The sequence below is a fragment of the Macaca fascicularis genome, chromosome 15, assembly GCF_037993035.2.
Source record: "Macaca fascicularis isolate 582-1 chromosome 15, T2T-MFA8v1.1".
In the NCBI taxonomy this organism is placed as follows: Eukaryota; Metazoa; Chordata; class Mammalia; order Primates; family Cercopithecidae; genus Macaca; species Macaca fascicularis.
Genome location: NC_088389.1, coordinates 53,333,615 through 53,355,759, shown reverse-complemented (window position 1 = coordinate 53,355,759; position 22,145 = coordinate 53,333,615). Strand labels below are relative to the sequence as shown.

At 37.8% G+C, this 22,145-nt stretch overlaps 2 protein-coding genes and 1 long non-coding RNA gene across 13 annotated transcripts in view; 1 reads left to right on the top strand and 2 right to left on the bottom strand.

The window, feature by feature from the left end:
* The window catches only part of NIPSNAP3B (nipsnap homolog 3B), a 28,596-nt gene that overhangs the window by 599 nt on the left and 5,852 nt on the right, over positions 1 to 22,145 (top strand). The window contains exons 2-7 of one of the 4 annotated variants that reach the window (XR_012424499.1): positions 3,522 to 3,732; positions 6,364 to 6,522; positions 8,319 to 8,468; positions 8,708 to 8,790; positions 10,312 to 10,398; positions 10,487 to 10,666. Coding sequence is in view for 2 of the 4 variants with exons in the window: in XM_065530277.2 (XP_065386349.1) it covers positions 3,522 to 3,732; positions 6,364 to 6,522; positions 8,319 to 8,468; positions 8,708 to 8,790; positions 10,312 to 10,398; positions 10,487 to 10,510 (714 nt within the window). In the remaining 2 variants the exon portion in view is untranslated. Of the gene's footprint in view, positions 1 to 3,521; positions 3,733 to 6,363; positions 6,523 to 8,318; positions 8,469 to 8,707; positions 8,791 to 10,311; positions 10,399 to 10,486; positions 11,321 to 22,145 lie in introns of those variants that run through there. The other 3 variants (XM_065530277.2, XR_012424500.1, XM_005581146.4) reach the window with 3 other exon arrangements.
* On the bottom strand, positions 2,189 to 12,980 carry LOC141408623 (uncharacterized). 2 transcript variants are annotated; one of them, XR_012424502.1, is made up of 6 exons: positions 12,778 to 12,980; positions 12,567 to 12,675; positions 7,757 to 7,851; positions 7,284 to 7,384; positions 3,591 to 3,775; positions 2,189 to 3,049 (listed from the first exon to the last, which is right to left on the bottom strand). It is a non-coding gene; the product is annotated as an uncharacterized lncRNA (long non-coding RNA). The 2 variants fall into 2 exon arrangements; XR_012424501.1 differs by lacking the exon at positions 7,284 to 7,384 and having other exon boundaries at positions 2,382 to 3,049.
* Positions 18,456 to 22,145, bottom strand: part of ABCA1 (ATP binding cassette subfamily A member 1) — a 148,500-nt gene continuing 144,810 nt past the window's right edge. For all 7 annotated transcript variants that reach the window (XM_005581143.5, XM_015436904.4, XM_074016953.1 and 4 more), the window contains one exon: positions 18,456 to 21,887. In XM_005581143.5, the coding sequence (XP_005581200.3) occupies positions 21,747 to 21,887 (141 nt within the window). In that variant the 3' untranslated portion in view covers positions 18,456 to 21,746. The remainder of the gene's footprint in view (positions 21,888 to 22,145) is intronic.

The window sequence follows — 22,145 nt, the reverse complement described above, 5'->3', positions numbered from 1 at the left end:
GGCTTTTCTAGCTGGATGCCAGGGATTTTGTGTGTTTTGTTTTTGTTTTTGAGACGGAGTCTCGCTGTGTTGCCCAGGCTGGAGTGCAGTGGCGCGATCTCGGTTCACTGCAACCTCCGCCTCCCGGGTTCTGGCGATTCTCCTGTCTCAGCCCCCTGAGTAGCAGGAATTACAGGCCTGCGCCAGCACGCCCGGCTAATTTTTTTTTGTATATTTAGTAGAGTCGGGGTTTCGCCATGTTGGTCAGGGTGGTCTCGAACTCCTGACCTCGTGATCCGCCCGCCTCGACCTCCCAAAGTGCTGGGATTACGGGCATGAGCCACTGCGTCCGGCCTGATGCCAGCTGTTTTCTAGCCTAAATGCCACAACCCCCGGCCACCCCGTGGCGCCGGCTGTTGCGTTTTTGCCGCCCGGCTAAGTCCAGCTAAGCTAAGTGGCTGCGCCCAGCTAAGTGGCTGCGGCCCAGGGAGCGCTCCCATGTTGTCACCTGGCGCTGTCGATCCGCCGGTGGAGTTGTGGCTTTCCAAACCTCCCCCCTCTCTAAACATCAGGTTGAAGGAGGGAATGGCCAACCAGCCGCTCGCAGTGGAACAGGCCTTCCCCTTTTGAATGAAACAACTTCGAGCATTTCGCGGAGACCCTTGAAGAGGAGACCCAGGGTCCCGGTGGGGCTGGACCCTGCCCGCCACCCGCTCTTCGTGCGGTCGCTCCCCCAGCCAGGCTGGGACGGGAGCCTCCTAGCAAACAGGACGATGACAGACTCTTTTAACCTTAGATGAGAAATGGACAAAATGGAGCTTGTGATTCTGCCCTAACTTTCGAGATTGGCCTATTCTGTGGCTCCAAGCCAGAAATGTCTTTCCTTTTCACGTTTAGGACTTTACTCCTTTCTGAAGGGGCAGGATAGGAAGGGGGTTAACCTATCCTAGAGACAGACTGAGGAACACGAAAGAACAGCAGCTATTGTCAATTCACCTCGGATTAACAATGCAGTCTTTACCCTAAATATTCTTTCTCTAGTGGCACAGGGCCAAGAATTACTTCCTTATGGCATTATTCTGAACTTGGTTGAGTTTTTTAAAATGTCTGCCAGTTGTTCTTTTTTAAGTGAAGTAGAGGTCATTGTGCTGGGAATGAGCCCTAACTTGGAGGTAAGGGAGCACGGAAGACTTATGATTTCTGCCTCCAGTAGGTAGTTTGCTGTGCAAGAAAAGTCTCACCGCCCCACACATATCCCTCTCTCCCTGCAGTTAGCCTTTCCTGAGCTTCTCTATGATATATTTCTCCCGGGAAAGAGAATAAAAATCTGTCCATTTGACCACCTATTTTCTGTGAAAGTTGCAGATACCCAGATGAAATCACTTTTGTCAGATCCAGACAGAACAGACTGGGAGGGCAGGAAGAGAGGAGGCTCGTGCTTACATATCTGAGATAAGAGCTGTTGCCAAGGACTTTAATTTTAATTTTAATTTTTTGAGACAGAGGCTTTTTCTGTCACCCAGGCGATCTCGGCTCACTGCAACCTCCACTTCCCAGGTTCAAGCGATTCTCCCGCCTCAGCTTTCAGAATCGCTGGGATTACAGGAGCCCGCCACAACACCCGGCTAATTTTTGTGTTTTTAGTAGGGATGGGGTTTCGCCATGTTGGCCATGCTGGTCTCGAACTCCTGACCTCAAGTGATCTGCCCCACCCTCGGCCTCCCAAAGTGCTAGGATTACAGGCGTGAGCCACAGCGCCCAGCCCAAGGACTTCAAAACCCCCACAGGAAATCCTTTCACATCCTACACCCATCTCCTGCTTTGACAAAGTTTATCATTAGGCCTTCTTTAGGACTGCAGTAATTCAGATAAGATGTTCTTGAAAGACCGCTTTCCTGGTAACAGCATCTCTACCACTGAACTGGCAACTCTGGCTTTGAGTCTCTGGAACCAGTCAACTCTGTTTGTAAGCAACCTATGTGAATCTCTCGCTTTTTGCTGATAAAAGCTTCCCTTTACCTTTCCCTGACTGGATGCACTGATGGCTTTCTATCCCATACATTTGCATCTATAATCCTCATTTCTCATTCCCAAGTAAACACAACATGTTTGTAGATAATTTTTTTCTAATATCTTTTTTTAGGATAACATCTCTAGATACAAAACTCTGAAAATTAAAAACAGTTGTTTCAAATACCTCATTGGCCCATTTTCTGAAATGTTTATATTTTATATTATTTTTAAACTGTAGATACTAAACGGTTTTTTATTTTCAGAATTTGATTAAATTGACCCAAAAAGAATGGCCATCGAAAGAAAGGATAGTTGCAATTATTTTTTGGTGTGAAGAAGGGTTTTCCAAGAAAACTAAGACACTTGGACAATAAGGGTATAACTCATACTGGAGATGAATGAACTCAAGATAGACAATTATAATTAAGACGTTATGCACACAAACTACATAGACATTTGTATGTTGTAACCAAAAATATGTCAGTGAAAGATGCCTACTGAAACTGTTGTGATACATTATTCTAGGTAGTGAGCCTCAGGAAGTTGTCACATGCTAACCATATCTAAATGAATGGATTTGTAAACTAGAATGCCACGGGAGTGGTCTGTGTATCCACGTGTGTTTACATAAATATTTGCATGTACATACACACAGACTCTGGATAATTTCTGACAGGGCATTTGCTACTGAACATTAAGTTCACTCAGGCTCAGAGGGCCAGAATAGGACAGAAAATTTACCTATTTGGTGTATGACTATTACAAAGAGTGGTCTTAAAGGATAGTTCCATAAACTTGGTATAATTGGGTGCACTAAATGTGCATACTTCTTGATATTGCATCTGTAATTAGAAACAATGATGCAGACAATTCTGATTTGTTGAGTTTTTTTCCTTTTCAGCCTTTATGCTGTACACGCCCATAGTACAATGCAACTGGATAAGTCATAGCTTCCTTTTATATTAGTTACAGTCCAGTCCTGTTTTTGACCAGTAGTCTTCGTCAGTGGATTCAAGAAATACTTTGACCTGAATAGCCTTCCTGTTTTTTTAGGAACCTAAAAAAAAGAGGTTGTTATTAGTAAATGTATTTTTGGGCCTGCCAAAAGGCATGTGTACTTAATAAATTTTTTTCAATGTGTAACTAATACATATGGTATTGAGTAAGATGGAATATTGGCTAAACAGGGGAAAACCCTTTGTAAATTAATGAGACTAAGTCTTAAATGTACTTCTTGGGTAAAGGAGTATCATTATGATCCCACGGCCTTCTTATAAAGCAAATTCTCGTGAAAAAATGGCTAGAGGTAGACCCCTGCTAGGAAACAGTCACTATATATTCATCAGAATTAAGAGTAGTTATCTTTATTGACATCTCTATGTAAACAAATATATATGGAGAATTGACAACAAAAGTAAACAATGGATAATGAGTGTGTGTGTGTTCCTTGTACCAGACTCAGATTTGGTTGTAACCAAATCTGTAATTCTACCTTCCCAGGATATTTACATCTGTCTTATCTCCCTCAGGTGTGCTCATCTTTTGCTACAGGCCCCAGACAATACAATGGAACGTTCTATGAATTTCGTACTTATTACCTTAAACCTTCAAAAATGAATGCGTTCATGGAAAATCTTAAGAAAACCATTCATCTTCGGACAGCTCACTCTGAATTGGTTGGATTCTGGAGCGTAGAATTTGGAGGCAGAATGAATAAAGTGTTTCATATTTGGAAGTATGGTAAAGAGTCATCCAGTTTTAGTGTTCAGTATAGATTTTCATTCTGTTAAATGTAACATAACACTTAGTTCTTGGATCTATATTACTATAGATACATACAGGTTAAGTAAGACTTTTTAAAAGCAATACCAAAAAAATAAATTAGCAGATCTTCTTCCCAGTGGTTCACCTCTAACCACCCCTTGCTTGAACTCTTATGTTATCATAAAGAGAAAACATGGAGTCTCATATATCAAACCATAAAATTGTGAACTAGACTTTAATCCCCAGAAAAATGTTAGAATTGTTTGCTATACAGATAGTTCGTGAAAATTTAAAGCAGTAATTGTAAATGTTCAAGTGGGTTAAGATCACAGTTGGGCCTGCCAAAAGGCATGTATATTTAATAAAAATGTTTTAAATGTGTAACTATATATGGTATTGACTACGATGGAATACTGGCTAAATAAGGGAGAATGCTTTGCAAATTTGTGAGACTCCTAATTGCAGTTCTTGGGTAAAGGGGTATCATTAGGATAAGAGAATTTTTTTTCTTATTATTATTACAGCTAGGGCTGGATATCAGCATTTTTGCAGAAATAATTCACCCATTTGGGAGTTTTATAAAAATGGAGGTTTTTAAAGGATGATCATTAACTTTTAAGCCTTACCCAACTCTGAGATTTAATAATTCTGTTATGTTTAGAGACCACTTTTTTTTTTTTCATTTATGTACCCCAGAGTTTCAAGGAATTCACTTTCGTACTACCCTAGGGAGGAAAAGGAATGAGAGAGAGTTCTTCCCATATTGAGCTGACCTACCTCTGATTTAGTAGAGGAAGGAGAACAAGTAACAAGAATCCCCAGAATGTTTGTTACTCCCATGTCTGTTCTTAACAGTCCACATCAGGACTTGAGGGTACCTAAAGAACTTTTAATAATTTCATTTACTGTTTAGTGATCAGTGTCCAAGGTTAATAGTCATAAAGTAATTTAATATGAAAAGAGTTCATTCTATACTTGACGTAACTCTTTAGTTTTTCCCTGTTAATAAAACAGACCCTATTAAAACATAACTTATGCTTTAGATAAACCATAAATTGAAACATGTCCCATTGAAAAACCTACTAATAAAGTCTTTATAATTCATTTATATGCTTTAGATAAACCACATATATGATCCACTTATGTGCGTTAGATGAGCCACAAGTTTAATCATGTCCCATTAAACTGCTCATAAAGTCTTTATAATTGACTTAAGTTGTAAGATAGGTGTTATTCCTTGTCCTCAGCAAAAATTATATAGTTCATTTACTATTAGTCTTAGGAGGCCCTAAAAGTAAATATACTATAGTTTTCCCTCTGTATTTGCAGGAGGTTGGTACCAGGACCCTCTGTAGATACCAAAATCAGCTGAAGTCCCTTATATGAAACAGCATAGTGTTTCCATCAAACCCACACACATCCTTCCATATACTGTAAGTCATCTCTAGATTACTTTTAATCCCTAATACAATATAGATACTATGGGCCGGGCGCGGTGGCTCAAGCCTGTAATCCCAGCACTTTGGGAGGCCGAGACGGGCGGATCACAAGGTCAGGAGATCGAGACCATCCTCGCTAACACGGTGAAACCCCGTCTCTACTAAAAAATGCAAAAAAACTAGCCGGGCGGGTTGGCGGGCACCTGTAGTCCCAGCTACTCGGGAGGCTGAGGTAGGAGAATGGCGTAAACCTGGGAGGCGGAGCTTGCAGTGAGCTGAGATCCGGCCACTGCACCCCAGCCTGGGCGACAGAGCAAGACTCCGTCTCAAAAAAAAAAATTAAAAAATAAAAAAAAAAATAGATACTATGTAAGTAGTTGTTATACTATATTATTTCACTTGTATTTTTAAGAATATTTTTAATCTGCAGTTGGTTGAATCCATAGATGCAGAACCTGTGGAGAGGGAGGGCTGACTATACAAGGCCCATATCTTGGTAAATGTATATACCTGTTTGGGTAACTTAGAAAGAAGAGAAATAAGTTGTGGAGAAAAAGAACTACTGACAATAAATAAAAGAATCAGCACTATTTCATTGGGAGCTGCTGTTCAAAAAATAGGCTTAAAAAGTGCATCTTAATTTCATTTATGTTAAATTTGATTCAAAGTGTAGCTTGACCTAATCACCGACCACCAAGGAAAAATTGTCTTTATAAATCAAATGCTTCCATTTATTAATAAGAATCGTTAACATATACTGAGTACTAACTAAGGTGCCAAACACCATTCTAAGCTCTTTTCATGTATTAATTCATTTAATCCTCACAACAACCCTGGAGGTAGGTGTTATACTATTTTCTTCACAGAATAAGAAACTGAGGCACAGAAAGATTGAATAATGAACCTAATTCACACAACTTCCTAAGAAAGTCTTAGAGCCTATAAAGCCCATTCTATGTCAATTAAGTTCATTTTTTACATTTCAACTCCCCTTTTAGACCATGAGTAACTTGAGAGCAGTTGTCACATATATTTATGTTGGCATCTCCAGTGACATAATAACATGGGGTCCCCATATGGCCTTGCACATTTGCTGAACTGAGTACAATTTAAGTAAAAATATGGGCGATTTTAAATCAAAAAATTTTTTCTTATTTTCCTCCCATAGATAATTTTGCTCATCGAGCTGAAGTTCGGAAAGCCTTAGCCAACTGTAAGGAATGGCAAGAACAATCCATCATTCCAAATTTGGCTCACATTGATAAACAAGAGACGGAAATTACTTACCTCATACCATGGTCCAAATTAGAAAAGCCTCCAAAAGAAGGTGAGTTCTTCCCTCTTATAGACTATGAGTTTTAATGAGTACAATACTATAAATCTAAAGCTATAAAAAGTAAAGTTCTATAGGAAAAAAATATGTAACTCTTTGTTTTCTATAATAATATATGGTGAGTCTGGAGATAAAAATGAATTAGAGACTGGGCTCACACCTGTAATCTCAGCACTTTGGGAGGCCGAGGTGGGCGAATCACTTGAGGTCAAGAATTCAAGATCCACCTGGTCAATGTAGTGAAGCGCCATCTCTACCAAAAATACAAAAATTAGCTGGGTGTGGTGGTGCATGCCTGTAGTCCCAGCTACTCAGGAGGCTGAGGCAGGAGGATTGCCTGAACTTAGGAGGCAGAGGTTGCAGTGAGCCGAGATCGCATCACTGCACTTCAGCCTGGGCGATGGAGCGAGATTCAATCTTTAAAAAAAAAAGAGAGAGAGAGAGAGAGAGAATTGGAGCTCTAGAGCTCTTTGCTTATCCTTAAAACATTGAGCACAAAAAAGTGAAGTATTTTTCCGAATTGAAATCTAGCAGATGCCTAACAAAAGTTGACATGGTCAGTACAGGTGAAAAAGTGGGGCTTGGGAGCTAGGAAAACAGGTGTAGGTAGATGAGTCGTAGTTTATGAAATTTTGTCACAGTTTTAAAATGTATAAACTTTTAATATAAAAGTATTTTTCCACAAATTCAGCTAATCTTAAATCATTAAGTATATCTTTGTAAACTGACTGTTTTGGGGGAATGAATTAACTTACACTGTTAAGCTACATTATTGTAGTTTAACTTTTGTGTCTTCCTCTTTCTTGTTTCTCAGTTTGAAAAGATTTGTCTTCCTCCTGATTTCACTTCTTGCGCACTAAAGGAAATAATTACTTCAGTCTAATTTTAAACAGAGGTCAGATTCAAAAAGCATAAACTAATTTAAATTTCATTTTATGTCTCCCATAAACTCAACTTTGATTTTATTTTAGATTATACGAGATTTGAAAAGTCTTGTTTGGATTCTAATGTACTTAAAACTCCCCTCAGCTTTCAGCACTAAGTAAAACAGTTGGCTTCGCAGTGTCAGGTCTTACAAATAGTTCCCTTCCTCTATGTTGTTCATAATTCTTTAGTAACTTTGTATTTCTTTCCTTTTTCTTCTCCAATCTACCTTGTCCTCTGGTTTCTTTCTCTCCACCCATCTTATACTTCTGGCCAGAAGGTAGAATGGTTTTTAAGCATTTACCTCGATATTTAAGAAGAATAAAACCATCTCCTTGAGGGTTTTCTTTTTTTCCTTAAAGACTCAGACATGACTTTGGGTCAGCTAGAAATAGAATCCTATAGGGGAAAATAATACAAAGGAAAAAGTTATTTCCTCTTAAAATTGAAAAGGAGAAAGAAATGTAGGATATCAGAAAGTACTTCTCTTACTCATTTCTTTTTTTTAAAGTGTAGACGGGCAGCTTGAAAATTCTGCTCCATTATAAATTCTCAATATCTGTTTTTTTGACAAATTTTATAGATTAAAAATATTGCAGAGTGTAGTTTATATATAGCTTCCAGTCTCTTTTCTTTATTTTCTTTATGATTAATTTTAACAACTGACCCTTCAACATGCACAAAGACTTTCTAAACATAAAAGCAAAGAAAAATAATGCAGAGAATTAATAAATATGAGTGCATATGTATGTATACATGGATTATCCTCTAAATTCATTGGTTAGCCTTCTGATGGAATCAAGAAAACCTGGTTAGAAATTATTTGAATGTCTTCTGTAAAATAATTATTTTTCTCCCTATTCTAGGAGTCTATGAACTAGCTGTTTTTCAGATGAAACCTGGTGGACCAGCTCTGTGGGGTGATGCATTTAAAAGAGCAATTAATGCCCATGTCAATTTAGGCTACACAAAAGTAGTTGGTGTTTTCCACACAGAATATGGAGAACTCAACAGAGGTACAGTTGTCCATTTGTTTTATGAAGTTGCCATGTATATTAGATCAGTTTGTCTCTCTTTTTCATTATGGTACCTGTTTTAATTTTTATTTCCAAATTTTTAGAGTTTGTTGTTTATAGGACTGAAAAAACCTATAAACATCTTATTTTACATCTTATTTTTTTACAATGTTAATACTTTATGGAGCCTTTTTCAAATGCTGAACTGCTGTTTTTTTTTTTTTAAACTTTTATTTTAGGTTCACGGGGTACATGTGAAGGTTTGTTACCTAGGTTAACCCATGTCACGGGGGTTTGTTGTACAGATTATTTCATCACTCAGGTATTAAGCCCAGTACCCAATTGTTATCTTTCTAATCTTCTCTCTCCTCCCATCTTCCATTCTCAAGTAGACCCCAGTGTCTGTTGTTTCCTTCTTTGTGTTCATAAATTCTCATCATGTAGCTTCCACCTGTTAGAACACGTGGTATCTGGTTTTCTTTTCCTCCGTTGGGTTGTTGAGGATAATAGCCTCTAGCTCCATCCGTGTTCCCACAAAAGATATAATCTGGTTCTTTTTTATGGCTGCATGGTATTCCATGGTGTGTATGTACCACATTTTCTTTATCCAATCTGTTATTGATAGGCATATAGGTTTTCATGAAAAGATTCCAAGTCTTTGCTGTTGTGAATAGTGCTGCAGTGAACATTCACATGCACATGTCTTTATGGTAGAATGACTGATATTTCTCTGGGTGTATATCCAGCAATGGGATTGCTAGGTCGAATGGCGGTTCTGCTTTTAGCACTTTGAGGAATCACCATACTGCTTTCCACAGTGGTTGAACTGATTTACACTCCCATCAACAGGGTATAAGTGTTCCCTTTTTTTATAACCTCACCAGCATCTGTTATTTTTTGACTTTTTAGTAACAGCCATTCTGACTGGTGTGAGATGGTATCTAGTTGTGGCTTATATTTGCATTTCTCTAATCAGTGATATTGAGCATTTTTTCATAAGTTTGTTGGCCTCATGTATGTCTTCTTTAGAAAAGTGACTGTTCATGCCCTTCACCCACTTTTTAATGGTGTTCTTTGTTTTTCTCTTATATGTTTGTTTAAGCTCCTTATAGAGGCTAGATATTAGACCTTTGTCAGATGCATAGTTTGCAAAAAATTTTCTCCCATTCTGTAGGTTGTCTGTTTACTCTGTTGATAGTTTGTGGTTTTTTTTTTTTTTTTTTTTTTTTTTTTTTTTTTTTTTTTTTTGCTGTGCAGAAGCTCTTAAGTGTAATTAGATACCATTTGTCAATTTTTGTTTTTGTCATGATTGTTTTTGTTGTCTTTGTCATTCAAAATTAATATCATTGACATAGAAAATTATCACATTGTTGCAACATTTTAAAAAAATCTGTTACTAATACACAGTAAGACCCTAATTTGTTTTACTCATTTTTTTTTAAGGAAACACGCCATATGTTGATAAAGGTTTATCTAGGCACTTAAGGTTATACTAATTTTTATTTTTTCTTTGTATCACCTAAATTTTCTACAGTAAACAGTTTTTTTATAATCTGCTTTTTAAGAAAAAAAAATAGTAGGAAGTTGGGTCTAGTCTTAATTGTACCTTAAGCTGTGTTTCTTTGCATTCTCTCTTCAGCCTTATGTTTCCAGTTTAACTTACAAATTTATATCCCAAATTTCTGATCCCTCTGAAATCTTATCACTAACATGTTTAGTTTTGCCTTCTTGATATCACTAATTTGATTTAAAGAATAAGACAACATTTCTGATTCATTTTTTCAATATTTCTTATTTGCTATTGCCATATAGTTCAGAAACTACTTGTGGTTTGTTTCTGCAGTTCATGTTCTCTGGTGGAACGAGAGTGCAGATAGTCGTGCAGCTGGGAGACATAAGTCCCATGAGGATCCCAGAGTTGTGGCAGCTGGTAAGCTGTTTGACTAGGCATGAATTATTTTTAGAACAAATGTGATTCAGTCAATAACTATATGCCTTCTTATGAAATGTTTTTCCAGTTCGGGAAAGTGTCAACTACCTAGTATCTCAGCAGAATATGCTTCTGATTCCTACATCGTTTTCACCGTTGAAATAGTTTTCTACTCAAATACAAAACATTTCATTAACTGCTCTAAGATGTGTCTGCTAATGGTGCTTAAATTCTCCCAAGTGGTTCTCGCTTTTATTTGAAGGAGATGGTAAGTTAATTAGTTAATTTGCTATGCTTCCTGAATTTTTGAAAGTTACATCTTCTCCACTGCTTTAAGAAATAGTTCAGTTCACTTTCACCTTGGCATTTCAGTATGTTACACATTAGAAGTAGTTGTCACTACTTGGTTTTTTATTTGTTTTAGAATACCTCTTCTGTATTTTGATAACTCATTGCTTTATAGAATTTTCTTTTATTCAAATAAGGATTTTACATTTCCTTGCCCGACAGTATTTTTGAATTATTTATATAAAATATCTGTCTTTTCATCATATCTACTTTTCCTGAGATTTTTTTAAAAAATTGCTTAGTGAAGTTTATTTTGTGATATCAAATGGGATTTATAAAAATATTAGATTAAGTTTATTTCTTTACTGTGGAAAAGTACAATGTCATCTGTATTAATTATTGCTTTTACATTAATTATTAGTCATTCTAACTTGGAAAATAATGCAGTTGGGTCACAGTGTCAAAAATCTAGAAAGTCTTGTTGGTTTATATGCTAAAATTGTTCATTTATAATTAATTTTACTAATTTCTACTTAGTTTGGATCACTAACAGAGATCTTGGGACATTTATTTGTTTTAAAGAAATATTTGTGATTATGGAAATGCTTGCCCTAATAAAAATCCTACATATTCATTGTTGTTTTAAATTCATATTTTATACTTATATGATCTCTAGAGCTCTTACTATGTTGCTATAAGACAGTAATATAGTGATAATTTACCAACTTTGTTGAAAATGTTAAGTTGCATCAATAAAATAGCATGCTGGGAACATGAGAAGGAAGGTTTCTTTAGTACTGCCACAGATGTCCTGGAGTTTTCCTTGAAACATCTTTCATTTCCATTTTACTTGATATCTCTACCTTATAAAACTAGATTTGGTACTCCTGATAGTGTATATTTACAGCTATATTATTTTTACATTTTTACAGACTGTCTCCTAATAGTCTATATTTACAGCTATATTATTTTATATTTTTAAAATCTTATAGCTATAAAATAGTAAATTGTGAATTAGCTGTCCAAGGGAAGTGTGGAAAACAAGATGTACAGTTTCCTCTTATTTATCAGGCTGTAAGCGATCTGCAGTTTATCTGGGCTATTATGCAACGTCAGATATTATTTATGAGAGGCAGGCAGTGGCAGCTTAAACAGACATGCCGCCTCAGCATTCTTTTCCATGCAGAGTTCAAAGAGGCCTAAGACATCTCACATTTACGTGAAATAGTTGGGGCATAAGTATGTGGTTAATTACACATAAATTACCAATTAAAATTAAAAGTTAACTAAAATACTACAGAAGACATTTAATATTTTGCTTCAGAATGTTATGGTACCTTAGGGTTATGAGTATCAATTATTTTTGATCCATACCTTATTTAAAAGGAAGGGGAAGCTGACATTTTTATCTTTTTTAATGGATATACTCTAAGTTATCTTAAAGGCTTCCCTGGATTAAGCAAAAATAGAATTACATGGTTTAAATCATATACCATATTCTTCATACTTAGCTCCAAGTGGATTATGACTTTTTCTAAAACTTAACATGACAGAGATCTGCCTTCCAGGGGGTCTAATTTGAAGAGGAAAGTAATTTGCATGTACAGATTTATATCATAGCATTATGTTTTTCTCTATTTTATTCATTCTTTCATTCTCTTCAATGACTCCCAGCACCTGCTCTTCCATCTTCATTCTTAGCCAATGACCTTTCCTTTTACTTCACAGAGAAAATAACAATCAGAACAGTCTTCATAAGTTCCCACCCCGACCTGTGCCCGCTTTCTGCAGCCAACCCCGCATGCCCTGCTTCTCTCCTCACACTGTGGATGAATGACCCGTGCGCCAAGCAAACACAAACCCTCCACTTGAACACTCACTTGCTGAAGGATGTGGCTCAGGCAGTTTTCCTCTCTTGTTACCTGAAGCCACAGTATTCCCCTTCAACTGGATTCTTCTCCTCAGCATACGAATATACTATTATTTTTCCTATATTAAAAAAAAAAAGAATAAAATTACCCCATTTTTTTTACTTTACAATATGACTCAAAAAAGTAGTTCATACTTCCTGCCTCCATTTTCTTCCCTCACATTATCTCTTAAACATTCTCTGATCACGCCAGCCAAATTGTGCTTGTCAACTCATTTCCCAGTTCTCATTTTACTTGACTTGTTAGCAGTTGACCTCTCCTTTCTTCTGGAAACAGTTTCTTCGTTTCTCTGCAACACTGACTGCACAGGCCTTCGTATCTCCTAGTCTCCACCTTGTCTCCTTGACCTCCAATGTAAGGACTGAGTCCTTGGACCACTTCTCTTTTCTATTTATACTTACTCCCTATGTCATCACCCCCAGTCTTGTGACTTCAAATGCTATGTGTGTGTGGATGGCTCCAGTCCACACCTCTTTTCTTTTTTCAAATTCACACATGTGAATTTGAATTCCAGGCTCATCACATCCAGATGTGTTCCCCACACCTCCACCTGAAGGTCTGTTAGAAATCTCACACCCCTCTTGTCCACAACTGAGCTCTTGATCTTTACCCAGAAACTTGATCGCAGCTAATGGCAACTCCAGCTTTCTGTTTTGCTCAGGCCACAGACCGCAGAGTCATTCTCACACTGCCTTTTCTCTCTCACACCATTGTGTACCTGTCAGCAGATCCCAGATAGCTAGAATTTGATTGCTTCACATCCCTATAGCAACTATCCTGGTTCAAGCCAATCATCATCTGGATTTTTGGGAAGTGCTCTTAACTGGTGTCCTGCCCTTCCCCTCTGCTCTCAACCCTACTTTCAACATAGCAGTCAGAATAATCTAAAATATAAAGCAGATCATATCACTCCTCTGCTCAACAGCCCCTCCCAATACCTTCATCTCTTCCTCAGAATAATTGTCCAAGCCTCTAACTGTGGCCTACAAGTCTTTACATGATCTGTCCTGTTACCTTTTCCATCCTCACTCCAGACCTGGCCTAAGAGGCTTTTCTTTGAACCTGCTAAACATGCTCTTACCTGAGGGCCCATTCCCACTGCTTCTGCCTGGAATGCTCTTCCCTAGACAAGCATCTGCATGGATCATTTCCATGCCTCCTCGGGTCTTTGCCCCCATGAAGCCTTCCCTGACAACCCTATTTAAGATTGTAATTTCCTCCCATGGTGGCCCCTATCTGCTAGAGACCGAATGTTTTTGTCCCCCAAAAATTCACATGTTGAAGCCTTAATCTCAACATAGGAGGTTGGGCCTTTGGGAGTTAGTTTTAGATGAGGTCATGTGGGTAAGAGAATCGATGCATTTGTAAGGGCATAAAGAGTCCTCTCTGTGAGGAAACCAGAATGTAAGCCTTCACCACAACTTAATAATGCTGGCACCCTGGTCTTAGATTTCCCAGCCACTAGATCTGTGAGAAAAAAAATGTTTGTTGTTTAAGCCACCCAATCTATGGTACTGTTGTTACAGCAACCTGAACTAAGACACTATCCCTCTCCCCTGCTTTATTTTTCTGTTATCACCATAATTAATGTTTTACTTATATATGATTTGTTAATGTCTCTCTCTTCCCACTAGAAACCAAATTCTGTGACAGCAAGGGTTTTTGCTTTCATTGTTGTCATATTACCCTTGCCTGGCAGGTGATAAGCCCTAAGTACTTGTTGACTGAATTAACATATGAGATGTGTGAGTTTGAAAAAAGAAGTACATCATTCCTCCACTCTCATTTTGTGCCACCGTTAACAGTAGATTGCGTAATTGTTATTGGAGGTGCCTCACTACTACATATGGAAAGTATTCCTGGAAAACACGGCGAATGACTCAGTAGAAGTTTTGGCTATGGGGGGGTGCCATCAATAAAAATAATACCATTGCCTGTTGGTTATAAGTTTCTGTCACAGACTATGAAGGTATTTGAATTGTATTTCCAGGAAGAGAAACAGATATGCAACCAATCTGATTCAGTTCTACCTGCTGCCACAGAACTCCCAAAGGATAAGCAAATGCCACTTGTAGACTCAAACTCTGAACTTCATTCTCAGCACCAGCTTTTAACCTACTGAGTAAATCCTATGAGCCTGAGTAGTGTTGCAACTGAAGTTGTAGTACTTTCTGTCATCAAAGGAGTGTGAACCTGGAGTATGTTGGAAGAAGAGTTAGGTTCATTAGCGAGACCTCTTTCATAACTGCTGTCACCTAGAATGTCTGTTCTCTAAGAATCTTCTTGAAAGAAGCACATTCCCCCAGGAGAAGGAAATGGTTTGTTTTCTTTAGTGACAGATAGTTGGCCCAGGACCCTGAGGTAAAGGAGTATGGGCATTAGACAAAATGAGTTTTATAATAGTTGATTGGAAGAAATGGAAGTTTTTTAATCATAGGCTTCTGCCTTGAAAGGGCAAGTCTGTAGTGGTTGTGAACCAGCCAGATTGTGTACAAGCCTCCTGCCAGAAGAAATGCCTGTAGGATTAAAAGCAAAACAGCAAAATCAAAAAGGAAGGGCAAGATGATGCCCAGGTGCAGCCTATATTATTAACAGACAAGGAAAGGATCCAAATAAAAGTTCTGTAAACCAGCTGTTGTCCTGTTTTCTGCTTCCCTTCAAAGCAAAAATATAGATTTGTGTATATTTGCAGTCTCCCCTTCCTTGCCTCTCATTCTTCCCTGAAAATCTATTCCAGTTAGGTCTGCATCCTTGTCATGCTGAAATGACTCTTTTGAAGGTCACCAAGGACCACTGTCTTCTCAAATTCAATAGCCATTCCTGCCTTTACTCATTTACATTCCTTACTCATCTTCTCAGCAGTGTTGGATATAATTGATAACTTCTGCCTTCCTGAAACAGTAATTCTCTGCGTTACAATGTATGGCATTATACTCTTCAGATTTTCCTCTTTCTCACTGGCCAGTCCCTCTCAATTTCCCTGGCTGGCTTCTCTTCTAAATGTTAAAGGATCTCAGGCTCAAGAATGTTCCCTCTCTTCATTCTCTCCAGGTAATCTCATTCAGTCCCAAGGCTTAAATATATACATACCGATAACTTGCACATTTTTTTTTTTTTTTAGATGGAGTTTCACACTTGTTGCCCAGGCTGGAGTGCAGTGGCGCTATCTCTGCTCACTGCAACCTCCGCCTCCCAGGTACAAGCGATTCTTGTCTCAGCCTCCAGAGTAGCTCAGATTACAGGCATGCGCCACCATGCCCGGCTATTTTTTTTGTATTTATTAGAGACGGGGTTTCACCATGTTAGGCTGGTCACAAACTCCTGACCTCAGGTGATCCACCCGCCTTGGCCTCCCAAAGTGCTGGGATTATAGGCATGCGCCACCATGCCCAGCCAACTTGCACACATTTATCTTATTTTCCATCATTGCCCCTGAGCTTCAGACTGAAATACCAACTGCATTTTTAACACAGCCATCTACCTAGTTCAGGTCACAAACTAGAAGTCACCTTGCTAGCTCTCTTTCCCTCGGTCCCTACATGGAGTCTGTCAGCAAGTCCTGCTGGATCTGTCTCCAAAGTGGATACTGAACGTTACCATAGCTCCCTATCTATTGCTACCATCTTAGTCCAATCCACCATTATCTATTAGTCTTCCTACTGTCCTTTCTTCCCATAGTAGCCAGTGTTCTTTCTGAAACAAAGTAGGTCACACCACTACTGTTTAAAACTCTCCGGTGGCTCCTTGTTGCACTAACAATAAAATCCAAATACCTTAAAAAGGCTGGCAAGATCCTGTGAGACGTGGTCCCTGCTCTCTCTCCAGTTCCACCCCCTGCCACTCTTCTCCTTGCTAACTCAATACAAGAGACATTAGTACAGATATCTTTTACCCCCTCAGCTTGCCAAGCTTTTTACCACTGGGCTTTTGCAACACTTATTCTTTCTTGCGGGAATATTCTTCGCACCCACCTTGAAAGGTTGCTCCTGCTCTTTTTATTCGGTTCTCAGCATGTCACTCCTCAGAAAAGGCCATCTCTGACTTCTCTCCATTGTTATCCGATTACCATGTCTTATATTCTTCTTAGCACCGATTGCTGTCAAAATATATTAGGTGTGTTTGTCCACACATCATCTTTCACCACTGAAATATAAATTCATTAGAGCAGGAATTCTATTTTCTTCTACATTGTACCCCCAGTACCTAGAGAAATATCTGGCATACAATAAAGTTCAGTAACTATTTGTTAATGTATATTGATGCTGATGTGATTTTACAAGGTCGATTTTAACTGATACCTAACTTCAACAAAAAGAACCCTCTGCCACTTGACTGTCCCGGTACTTTTGGATGAGTTTCTTATCCACGGAGCTGTAATTTACTCGTATGTAAAATGGTACTTTTTACCTTATAGGGCAGGTATTGAGAATTAAATGAAGTGTATAACAACACAGTAAACACTTGAAAACTGAAGCTAAGGGTTTTTTTCGTACTTCATGTAGACATTACCATTACAAAGCGTCAAGTTTTTTGAATCTGGGAAAGTTCTTTTGGGCTTTTCTACAGATAGAAGAATATTTTGGTCAAGACTCATGGGTAGGGCCAGGCGAGGTGGCTCACACCTGTAATCCCAGCACTTTGGGAGGCCACGGTGGACAGATCACCTGAGGTCAGGAGTTCGAGACCAGCCTGGCCAACATATAGTGAAACCCCATCTCTTCTAAAAGTATAAAAATTAGCTGGCATGGTGGTGCATGCCTATAGCCCCAGCTACTTGGGAAGCTGAGGAGAACTGCTTGAACCCGGGAGGCGGAGGTTGCAGTGAGCCAAGATCATGCCACTGCACTCCAGCCTGGATGACAGAGAGTCTGTTTCTCAAAAAAACAAAAACAAACAAACAAAAACAAAAACAAAACTCATGGGTAACATTTTCATCTAAATTACCTGCCTTTTTATTTTTCAATAAAGTTTTTTCTTCTCCCTTGTCATTGTTCACAAAGAAACAGTGTTCTATGATTTCATTAGAGTCACTATAACGTAAACTTCAAGATAGGAGGATGAAGTTGTGATGCTGATGCTCACTTCAAGCTCACTTGAAGCCAAGATTTTTCTGCACACAAAGTTCAGATCTGTGCCACAGAAAAAGGAATGCTCACGACACTTTGTCACAGCCGTTCCCAAGGGGTCACAAATAGAGCCAGCCTCTTCTACTGCCTCAAAAGGACTGTTTGACAGGGATTCAAGTAGCAAAATAAGCAGACATCTTTTTCTGAAACTGATTCCTAATGAGCTATGAAAAATACATTTACATTGTCTCAGCACTACTCCTATGTTGTCTGCACAGCACTTATTACAGGAGAAAAGAATCACTGATATTAGTATCATTTCTGTTTCCACATCTACTCCTTCCTGCTCACCCTTGCCACCACCCCCTTGCCAGTATACCTGCTACATCGTGTCCTTATATTTTTGGTTGAATTAAAAAAAGGGCACTGAAGGCTGCCTTTGTAGCTTCCCCTATACCAAGTGAACATTTATTAAATAAGCTCAGCTACAGAGCATTTTCAGAAATCTCAGTGCAGCTTCACAATCATTAAGCAGAGTATTTATCTAAAAACCTCTAACACTTAATACCAGTTACTCAGTATCTTAACCAACATGAAAATACAAAACAACCTTTTATTTACGAGTAGTCCCCTCAGTTCTCTTTTATGATTAAGGGAACATTTGAATCTTTTCTCAAGTTTTTCCTTTTGATCCAAATCACTTCCCCTCTACTTTTCTAATGGCTTTATAACCCTTCAACAGTAGGTGGTGCCACAAATGCACAAAAGTAAATTTCTGTAGACCAACAGAACTGTCACAGCTTTATTTTGTGACTCATTATATTACAACATAGAAATATGCACTTTTTAATACTTCATATAAAGTTATTGACATACAAATTTTTTTTTTTCCTTTTAATGAAAATGATTTAACTTAGAAATCTGTTGTGAAACTTTTGTGTAGTTTTGCAATTCTCAGGTATTCCAGTGCAAAAATAGATCCCATTACAGACAGCGTAAAGTGCTTGGAATGAGGGCCAATGATGAACAAAGAGCACAAAAACAGCTTCATCTTGGGCTATAAGAAGGGATAATAGCATACCTAAATCCTTATCGACATAGAAACATTCTATAAAAGGGGATGCAACAATTTTGAAAAGAATTAGAGTAATATTTCTACAGCATTACATTATTACTAGTAGATAATAACAAGGGTACAAATTAATGTCTCAATATCAAAGTGGTTCAGTATTACATGACACATGGCTCTTTGGAAAACATTTTACCTGATATATACAACCACAAGAAGAAAACACAGACAAATCCCTTTAGTCAATGATTACTATACAGTGAATGAATGATGTGCAACATTTAATAGTCACAAAGCATTTGCTTTCAGTACAGATAATGAAATACAGTAGTGTGAGGTTTGGTTGTTTTTTAACAATGAATTGTGCTGGGCATTTATGTATAGAGGGCTTATTATTTTCTTCTATATTTACCATATTCACAGTTGTTAATTAGTTTTCTGAGGTGTCCAAAAGATGCACAAGCAGAAACTTTTGGACGTGTATTTTGAGAATTTCTGAAACTCACATAGTTATATCCCACAGGGAATACACAGAAATTTTGCTTGATTGAGTATGGAGTTAGTAAAAATTTCTGCCACAATTAGGTTTACACAGGAAAATGTAAAAGATTACTATTTTAAAAGGTAACACAGTATTAACGAAGATGTATAACCGTAGATTGTTTCTAGCTTCAGAAGAGATCCTTTCAATCTGTATTAAAATGTTGTGTTTTCTTCAAAATAGTTCACAGTGCCTTTTGATTTTTTAAAATATGGCCTTGAAGTCAGAGAAACTGAAGTAAGGAGTTGCTCATGGATTTACTATAATGAAGAATTAGAATATGATTTTAGTAAAATGAGAAAACCAACAGAAGTTTGATTTTGAAAAATATTAAATGAGGAGAAATTATTCTATAAATTCTATATTTTTGAAGATAGTGTAAAATGCAATGATGCCATATCACTAGTTATTGGAAATATGCCTTCATTACTTATATTTAAAATCAACATTGACTTTAACTTCTAAAACAATCATTTTTTTTCTTTTTCAGCAGTGGGTTATATAATATTCTGTAAATTTAAAAAATATATAGAGATTAATTTGAAATCTGAAGTCTTACGCCTTTAGAGTTAATATTCAAATTTTGGAAAAGGTAGAAGTTAGTAATGATATCGAAAGATCGCTTGAACTTGGCCAAACAATAGTTCTCTCCTATGTTTCTTTTCTCTCAAGACAGTTAACAGTAAGCATTAGTGAAACTATTTTAAAAAATGTTTACTGACTAGAAAAATAAGCCCAGGTTAGAAAACTGAAAAATGCTCCATATGGAAGCATTTGTTGTTTTAATATTTTTCTTGATTAGTGATTGAAGAGATGAAAAATTTGAGATTGTCAGATTTAATGGGGTGTCCAATTATTTGAAGGTACTAAATGCCATAAACAAAAGTTGTGTTTTTCAGCAAGTTCTCAAGCTAGCTGTCTTCCCTGCTGAAAAATTCATTGCTTATACTTGTGACCTTTATACTTTCTTGGCTTTTGCATTGTTGCAATTAAAAAAAAAAAAAAAAAAAGGCTGCCCAATATTGTTACAGTGGGCTCCTACAACCACAAGACAACCTATATTTGTAAACCAGTGAGCTGAATAACATGGCACAATCTACTGAGACTTAATTTCTCTCTATCCTTATACATACGTACATACTCTTTCAGCTACAGCATACACCCAAAAAATACTTGATTGATGGATTGAGATTAAAAGTATCCTAAATGATCTGAAAGAAAGTCAAATATAATGTCATGAGATCTTGACCATCACATTGCTTTCTAGGCACTAGTCATGACTGATATGCAAACTTACATAAGAAAATAAAAATAGTGGGGCAGTGGCCATACTCCTCTATACCACAGGGTTCTACAGAGGGGGCATTTTAGGATTCAGAAGTCACTGATAGAACTTAAAATTCCAAATAACATTAAAAAGTACAAAGATTTTCATCAAAATACAACTCCATCTTTTCATTTTCTAGATTAATTCAAAAAGCCAGAAATAATAATATACTTGTGTCAGATAAGAAACATCTTGAGGTGCAGTGTCCCATGTGAGTCGACAGTCAGGACAAATGGGTACAGGCTTCCTTAGGTTTGAACGCACAATCTCTTTAATCCCATGCCCTGGCTTCAGCAGCTTGCAGCCCCAACAGTTTGGCTGTTGATTCTTTGCCTCTTACCGGGATCTAAGTATATTTAAGAGTCTCATAAGGATGACCCTGCAGACCCATGGCTCGAAGCACAGGACAATGTAACAATGGCACCAAGTTTCCTGTGCCTAGAGACACCCACATTTTTGTTGCATGTTACTGCTACCAGAACAGCTCATCAAAGAGGGAATCAGAGCAGGATGTTAGCCACACATGGCACCATTTTGTCAACTGATATTTAATGATGTTGATAGACTCTGAGCAGAGCAGCTTTCACAAAAGTGAGCATGACACACCATGGTGCTTCAAACTTTCTGAAAAACTTGGCACTAATAATTCTGGCACACTCATTGCCAGCAATGGATGTGTCACCGGGAAACCAGTCTCCTGGCATGGCATGGCTTAGTGAATGAGGATGTGCATGCCTTTTGATTTTGATCAATAATCACTGGCCATGATTACTGGATGAATAATTGTTGCAACCCCAGTGAGAATACACAGGAACAACAAAAAAAAGTATGAGTTCAAACCCATATGTCCACTGGGTTCCATAATAGAGTTTCACATAGGTATAGGTAAAAAACTAAATTCAAGTCTTTCACTTGAGAGCCATGTAAGACATAGGCTACAAAGGCACTGCCCCTGTAATGGAATTTTGTTTTCATTGCATTGAATTGCATTGCATTGAATAGTATCAGTACAGTATCCAGTTTATTACTTCCCACATCAACTTCTGGCTCTTTTCTCCGGAACACTTCACATGGTGCAAAGGAAAGTCTAGTTCCTCTTTCAGCCACCCCGTATGAACAGGATTCTTCATACATAGCTTTCTTTCACTTTCTCATCCTGTAGAAAAGATGTGAGAACCGCAACATCCACTACTGTCTGGTTTTTGTGTAATGAGAGGTCCTTCAAGTGGTCATCATCACTTTGGTCCTTGGCAAAGTTCACAAATACCTGTTAAAAGATCAAGATGGACCTTTGTAAATACCACTCAACTTGTTCATTGTTTATTCCAGTTCTATTTTTCCCGGTGTTGAAATTAGGTCAAGTAGGAGCATACAGAATTGCATAGATTAACGAGAAAACTGTGTGTGAAGGAGGCGAGAATACTTGAAAAAAGCAATAACAACTTAAAAATTGACTTTCTCTTTTTTTTCTTTTTCTTTTCTTGAAATGGAGTCTCACTCTGTCCTCCGCCTCCTGGATTCAAGT